Genomic DNA, 7882 nt, shown 5'->3' on the forward strand with positions numbered 1-7882 from the left:
TTTCCAGAATTTAGAATCTTAAATTTTATGTTATAAATAAGATGTTGACAGATAATGTTATAAAATGAGTTTTAATTTAAGACCCTTAATCGAATACACTTTAACCTTTATAAAAACATAGTGAAAACGTGATTAATGTATTGTTTTATTTAAATGGTGGGACAACTAAAAGTTTTGTTTTATTTAAATAAAGGGACAAGAGAGTTCACTTCCTTTGAGATTTAATAAAAAAGTGTTTCGGTTGTAAATAAAGAGATGCCATGTTTAATGAAGTGACTTATGCCTCTTAGAAGATAACAACCCTTAATTAAAATATGATCATTAATGAAGTGACTTATACCGCTTAGAAGAGAAGTAAAATTATCTAACAGCACTGCAGACCTAAGATTTGGAGTGTGTGAGTCTCTTTGGAAGAGTTTATGTAAATTATTTACAAGTTTTATTGTAAAGTTCCTTTTAGATAAGATATTTTAGCGTTTGGATGATATATAATTAAGCGTTTATTTATGAAGAGCTTTTATCAGACGTGGTGTTTTCATAAAATTCTTACAATGATTTTATATAGTTAATATAAATACATAAAAATTAGATTATTTAAATTTTTAAGTCAAGTACATTTCAAAATAATAAAATTGATTTTTCTCTTTATAATAAAAGTGTTTTTATGAAATATATCTACATTATTTTTTATAAAAAAACGCTTAATGATAAAGTATTGTTTTTTGTTTGTGTAATTATATTTATGAGCTATAAGATTTAAAATGTAATTAATATAACTATTGTACAAATGTATCCACGAGCATACAACGTTATCTTCTAATAAAAAAAAATTAAGTATCATTGCAAAAAATATTGATATTTGTAGAAGTTAAAATTATAAATTTTAATGGTTAAAAGCTGTCACAAATAAAATTTTTGATAGTTAAAATAATCATCATAATTACACATGTGTAAAATGATTTGTGAAAAAAATATTTTAACTGTTGGTATTGTTATCAGAAAAAAAAATAATAACGGTTAAAAATGGAATTGAATAATATTTTATTATATTTTGATAGTTAAATCCATCACAAAATATATCATATTTTGAAAGTTAAAAACTGTCAAATGTAATATCCCAAAAATACAGTCCAGAACTATACAATAGAATAATCACATTAATTAATAATTCAGATCAGTCTTTACACTAAGAACGAACGCGTTATGGCCGAACGCTCAAACATAGCACTATTACCATAAGGTGCTCGTCCTCAAATAGAATTCTTCCCAAATGAAAGAATTCTATTTCAAAGAATTTTTACTAGAAACACCGAACGGTCAAGGACCGTTCAATGTCGAACGTTCAATATCATAGGGGAATTTCTTATTCAGAATTTACTTACATTCAAATTCATTTCTTAGCATATAACTTCATAATTTCATATCATAACACATTTCATATTACTCATACATCAACTCATAATCATTATCATATATCAAATAATCCAACATCACAAGTCATGCTTCATACAACTCGTAGAACGTTCATGCAGCATAGTAAAACATAAGAATTAAATTGAATAAGCTTCCCTTACCTCTAACGTGAACGATCGTCCTAGAGGCAGATGTATGGTTGGTCTGACTAAAATCTTTCCTACCCTTACGTTCCACAACTCTTAACTAATTAAAAGCAAAACAATCAACAGTGGATCAGACAATATATCAGCATTCAACCGAGGCTTGGTTTGCATGCACTATAGAACGAACGACTAAGGACAAAAGACTTACCAGGTTCAGAACCCGGAAATGTTCGGTTCAGAATGAAGCTTATGACGCCAGGAACGCTTCTACGGTCTTTGAAATATGATCGGAGGAGTAAAAAGGGTGAATTTTCTTAGAGAGAAGATGGGGTTTCTAGTGAGAAGGAGGAGAAAATGAAAAGTTTCAGAGTTTGGGAAGGAGGGTGCATGCAGAGGAGAGTGAGACGGAAGTTTCAGAAACAATCATTTTCTTCCCACGTTCAAACGAGCGTCCGCTCTATTGCCGACACCTGCCTTCCACTATCTGATTTCAGAGTCCTAGTTACTTGACACCTGGCGTCCGCGCAGAGGGTTTTGGGTGCGTTTTAAATGACTCTGACAGGGGTTTTGGGTGCATTTTTCAGAGGTCTGACATTCCCCCTAACTACAAAAATTTTCGTCCTCGAAAATTAAAACTTACCCGTAAACAGATGGGGATACAGATCCCTCATGGCATCCTCCACTTCCCACGTAGAGTCGCCCGTCTTCTCATCCCATATCACCTTTACCAACCGGATGGCTTTCCTCTTGTAATACTTGGTGCGACTTTCTTCAACGCGAATTGGTTGCATCTCCAGCGTGCGGTCTTGTCTAAGACGGACGTCCTCTAACTCCAGTATATGAGAAGGGTCGGCTATGTACTTCCGGAGTTGAGAAACGTGGAAGCCTGGATGAAGATTGGAAAGTTGAGGAGGCAAGGATAACTCGTACGCCACCGGTCCGATCTTCCTCAAGATTTGATAAGGTCCGACGAACTTGGGGGATAGCTTCTTGGGTCGAACGACTCTGCCTACACTAGTGGTCGGGTTCAGTCTAAGGAAGACATGATCTCTTGCAGCGAATTCCAAAGGCCTTCTCCTCTTATACGCGTAATACTTCTGCCTACTCCGCGACGTCTTCAACCTTTCTTGGATCAACTTCACCTTCTCGGTCATCTGTTGAATGAGCTCAAGTCCAGTTAACACTTTCTCTCCTTCTTGAAACCAACATAGCGGCGTGCGACACTTCCTTCCGTAGAGAGCTTCAAAAGGAGCCATTCCAATGCTGGATTGGAAACTGTTGTTGTAGGTGAATTCAACCAAAGGAAAGACTTCATCCCAAACTCCCATGTGGTCTAACACGCACGTTCGCAGCAGATCTTCAAGCGTCTGGATGGTCCTCTCGGATTGACCGTCCATCTGAGGATGATAGGCTGAACTCATTTGCAGTTTGCTACCCAACTCACTTTGCAGGGACTGCCAAAACCGAGAAGTAAACATTGTGTCTCGGTTAAAGATGATACTGGACGGCACTCCATGCAGACGAACAATCTCATTGATGTAGAGTTTAGCCAAGTTCGTTATGGACATCTTCAAATTAATGGCTAAGAAGTGAGCGCTCTTCGTCAACCGATCCACTATCACCCAAATAGAATCGTGATTCTTCACCGTGCGAGGTAAGTGGGTCACGAAGTACATCGAAATGTTGTCCCACTTCCATTCCGGAATCTCCAACTGCTGCAGTAGGCCGCCCGGTCTCTGATGTTCTGCCTTGGCTCGTTGACAAGTGAAACAAGACGACACGAAACGAGCGACATCACTCTTCATTCCCGGCCACCAGAAGGATTTCCTGAGATCTTGATACATCTTAGTCATGCCAGGATGCATGCTAAGACGACTCTGGTGCCCTTCCTCCAGGATAATCCTTTTCAGCTCCCCATCGTTTGGAACGCACGTCCTGTCTCTGTATCGAAGAAGACCGTCCGTTCCAGTATTGAAATACTTGGCTTGATCTGTATCGAGCGCGCCCAAAATTTTCGCCAAGTCTTCATCCGCTGACTGCTTCTCTCTAATTCTGTCGAATACATTGCTGGATACTCTAAGGTTACAGCATCTGATACTGTTCGGTTCTAAGTCGAACTGCAACCTTAGATCTCTAAAACTCTCAACTAGACTGAGTTCTCTTACCATCATAACCGAGACATGAACTGCTTTTCTGCTCAAGGTGTCCGCCACCACATTAGCCTTTCCCGGATGATACAGCAGTTCAAACTCATAATCCTTTAAGAACTCCAGCCAACGCCTCTGCCTCATATTCAACTCTTTCTGATCAAAGAGGTGCTTGAGGCTCTTGTGATCACTGAAGACTTGGAATGTAGATCCGTACAAATAGTGTCTCCAAATCTTCAGCGCGAAGACGACCGCTGCCAATTCCAAGTCGTGCGTCGGATAGTTCTCGTGGATCTTCAACTGCCGAGAAGCGTACGCCACAACCCTCTTCTCTTGCATAAGCACACAACCCAAACCTTGATGAGAAGCATCGCAGTAGACCTCGAATGGTTTGGCCGTGTCAGGAATAATCAAGACTGGAGCGCTCGTCAACTTCTGCTTCAGTTCTTGGAAATTGGATTCACACCGATCGGTCCAAGCGAACGGGTGATCTTTTCGGGTCAGCTGTGTCAACGGTGCTACTATTTTAGAAAATCCTTCAATGAACCGTCTATAGTAGCCCGCCAGCCCCACGAAACTTCGGACTTCAGTGACCGAACGCGGACTCTCCCATTCTAACACCGCTCGTACCTTGGTCGGATCCACTGAGATACCTCCAACAGAGACTACGTGCCCCAAGAGCTGCACTTCCTTCATCCAAAACTCAGACTTGGATAACTTAGCGTACAGCTCCTTTTCTCTCAAGACGCCCAGCACTACCCTCAAGTTTTATTCATGCTCTTCACAGCTCTTGGAGTAGATGAGGATGTCATCAATGAAAACAACCACGAACTTGTCCAGATATGGCCTGAAAATGCGATTCATGTAATCCATGAAGATTGTTGGTGCGTTAGTGACGCCGAACGGCATCACTACGTATTCGTAGTGTCCGCAACGTGACCTAAAAGCAGTCTTTTGGATGTCCCCTTCCTTAACTCGAATTTGATGATACCCCGATTGCAAGTCAATCTTCGAGAATATGGTTGCTTCATGTAGCTGGTCCAGTAGGTCGTCAATCCGAGGCAGGGGATACTTGTTCTTGATGGTCAGCTTGTTTAGTTGCCGGTAATCAATGCATAGCCGGGAGCTGCCATCCTTCTTCTTCACCAAGAGAACAGGCGCTCCCAAGGTGATGCGCTCGGCCTGATGAACTTCTTATCCATCAAGTCTTCAATCTGCTTCTTGAGTTCAGTTAACTTTGTCGGTGCCATTCGATACGGTGCAACAGAAATAGGCCCTACTGTCATAACTAAATCAATGGTGAACTCTACCTCGCGAGGGGGAGGAAGTCCAGGTATTTCATCCGGAAAGACGTCCGGAAATTCATCCACAACCGATCGTCCTTCATTGAGCTCGCTACTGGACGATCGTTCATGTCTTAATTCTCCAAACTCCTTATCTTCGTGCGTCATTATTAGAAAGCAGCTGGCGCCTTCCATGATGTCTTCCTTCAGTTGACCGAGCGTCACAGATAACTCTTCTTCTTCTTCATCAGGAAAAACTAACCTCTTCTCACCACAATCTATGAGAATGCGATTGGTAGCTAACCAATCCATTCCTAAAATCACCTCTAACTCTTTCAGAGGCAGACAGATGAGGTTCACCTTATATCTACGCCCCTCAACCTCTATAGGACATTTGACGCACACTAGACGTCCTAACCTCACCAGCCGCTGGGGTTGACACCACCAAGTCGAACTGCATCTCACTCTCTGTTATTCCCAGTTTATCAACGCACGCCTTCGAGATGAAGGAGTGTGTTGCCCCCGAATCAAACAACACACAACATTGCATTCCATATAATAGGCATGTTCTGGTGATAATTGTACCTGAGCTTGCTGCCTCAGCGCCTGTTATTGCGTATACTCGCCCCACTGCCTGCGCTCGTCCACCCCTTCCATGTTGAATTCTGCCAGTGTTTGGCGGCCTCATTACCGCTCGTCCTCCCATATTACACTCGCTCTCCAAGTGACCATTTCTTCTACAGCGATTGCAATGTTTCCCTCCTACCAACTGAGGGCATGATGACTTGTAGTGAGGTCCCCCACACTGAAAACATTTGACGGACCCATGCTGTCCAGACTGTCCGACAACAACCACTGATTGATTGTGCGATCCATTAGCGTTTGAAGGAAATGCTGGACGAGAGTAGGGCGTCCAGTTCAAATTCAAATTAGGTCTAGACAAAATCGGTCCCCTAGCTGCTTGTTGCTGCTTCTTCTGCTGTTCCACTTCGGCCACATTCTTCTCCAACACTTTGGCCCTCTCAGCCATTGCAGGAAACGAACTAATGCATAGGCTGGATATCAGCAACTTCAAATCATTCTTCAGCCTATTCTCAAATTTCCGAGACTTCCACTCTTCGTTAGTCGCCATGGTATTGAAACGAACCAAATGCTTGAACTTATTTGTGTATTCAGAAACGGACATTCCGCCTTGCACCAGTTGAAGAAATTTCACTTCCTTGGTGAAACGCACGCTATCTGGGAAGTACTCCTCATAAAACTTGCTCCTAAAGACTTCCCACGATATGGGACTTTGAGCGTCCGTCAAGATCATCTTCATGCTCGTCCACCAATGACTGGCCTCTCCAGTCAGTAGATACTCCGTATATGCCAATCGATTGTCGTCCGGACACCTCTTGGCATTGTAGATCCGCTCCATGTCTCGTAGCCACTGGTCGGCCTTGTCAGGAAGGTACTTCCCACTGAATTTTGCAGGGTGATGCTGGAGGAAATTCTCCAAGCTCCACTCAGCCTGGTGGGTAGCGTTGGAAGTGGATGCTCCGGGTGTGCCCTGGTGGTTGCGATGATCTCCATTAGTTGCCTCTGGGTCGCTTCAGAGTTTGCGCGAGTGGCTTCCAGACCCTGTAAAGCAGCCGCGTTCTGCTGCACCAAGGCAGCGTTCTACTGCTGTAGCGCTTCTATTACCGATTCCAACAACCTGGTGTTGTCGGATGCATCCCGCTCGGTGGGTTGCGGTTGAGGAGGAGGTCTCGGTGCCATTAGTTCTTTGAGAAGCAGAGAAAACGATCGTTAGTTATGTCCAAAGAGTTTAAAATAACTCATCAAACGAATATTAAGCACACAACAAAAACATAGTGTACTCATAACCTACAGTGTCCTTAAGAGAACAAAACTGCTTTGATACCATTAATGTAACATCCCAAAAATACAGTCCAGAACTATACAATAGAATAATCACATTAATTAATAATTCAGATCAGTCTTTACACTAAGAACGAACGCGTTATGGCCGAACGACCTTACATACAAGAGTTATACAATTTACTACGCAGCCTAAGGAAATTTTGACCGAACGGTTTACAAAACTTATACCGAACGATCAAAGTAAACAAAAGGGAAGGTAATCGAACGACCACCTTACTATACTAAAACTAAACTACTGACCGAACGTCCTACGGTTCAACCTTAACTTCCACATCTACGAGGTGCTCTTCCTCCAAATTTTCTTCTCCCAGCGCCTCTTCCAGTATCGCATCTCCTTCTGCTCACATCCACACGGATGATCATTGCAACGACAAGACGAACGTACAGGACGAGACAACACAAGGAAAACACAGGGTAAGCTTATGTAATTTAATTCAGTTACAAATCATACAATTCATACATCAACACACAGATAAAGTTAACAATACGCTTCAAGCAAGGCCTACCACTAGACCGACCGACCGGACTGTATGAAATCTGTGTAGCTACGATGTTCGTGCACCCGGGTGATGTAGTAACTAGAATACTCTCATCAGCTGCCACCCGAGGTTAGTCCATTCCGTCCAAAGTACCCCTAAGGACTAGGACCTCCTGCCGTTCCCACACATGACCTACCCTCCTCTACGTGAGGACGAGTACTCACGGAACATCAGGATGAATCGCCAGCCAAGCATTACCACATTCATACTTTACCAATTTCAATATCATCCAAGAGTCGTTCCTCCCCGGAACGCTCGTTCAAAATCCACAACCTTTCTTTCATCTCATATACTATTCATCTTTTATAATTCTTCACTCTAGTGACATCCCTATCACCAGATCTAAGAACCTCAAAAACCGAACGTTCAGCCCCCTTCAGAACGAGGACGAACGTTAGGAACGAGACCGAGAAATCTCCCATTCCAGA

At 42.4% G+C, this 7882-nt stretch overlaps 1 protein-coding gene across 1 annotated transcript; it reads right to left on the reverse strand.

The window, feature by feature from the left end:
* Positions 1-4474: 4474 nt before the first annotated feature.
* Positions 4475-6409, reverse strand: LOC108319870 (uncharacterized). The gene is made up of 3 exons (XM_017551168.1): positions 5575-6409; positions 5017-5267; positions 4475-4888 (listed from the first exon to the last, which is right to left on the reverse strand). The coding sequence occupies exons 1-3, from the start codon at positions 6407-6409 to the stop codon at positions 4475-4477; spliced, it is 1500 nt and encodes a 499-aa protein (XP_017406657.1).
* Between the last annotated feature and the right edge of the window lie 1473 nt (positions 6410-7882).

Source organism: Vigna angularis, chromosome 2, assembly GCF_016808095.1.
Source record: "Vigna angularis cultivar LongXiaoDou No.4 chromosome 2, ASM1680809v1, whole genome shotgun sequence".
In the NCBI taxonomy this organism is placed as follows: domain Eukaryota; kingdom Viridiplantae; phylum Streptophyta; class Magnoliopsida; order Fabales; family Fabaceae; genus Vigna; species Vigna angularis.

What these genes read in the sequence shown, in the direction of transcription:
- LOC108319870 (XM_017551168.1), bottom strand. Translation starts at nt 6,409, where the DNA reads ATGGAGCGGATCTACAATGCCAAGAGGTGTCCGGACGACAATCGATTG. An exon ending in CGCTGAGGCAGCAAGCTCAG is followed by an intron (nt 5,268 to 5,574) that starts GTACAATTATCA and finishes GCATTCTCATAG; the next exon opens with ATTGTGGTGAGAAGAGGTTA. An exon ending in GACTTCCTCCCCCTCGCGAG is followed by an intron (nt 4,889 to 5,016) that starts GTAGAGTTCACC and finishes GAAGTTCATCAG; the next exon opens with GCCGAGCGCATCACCTTGGG.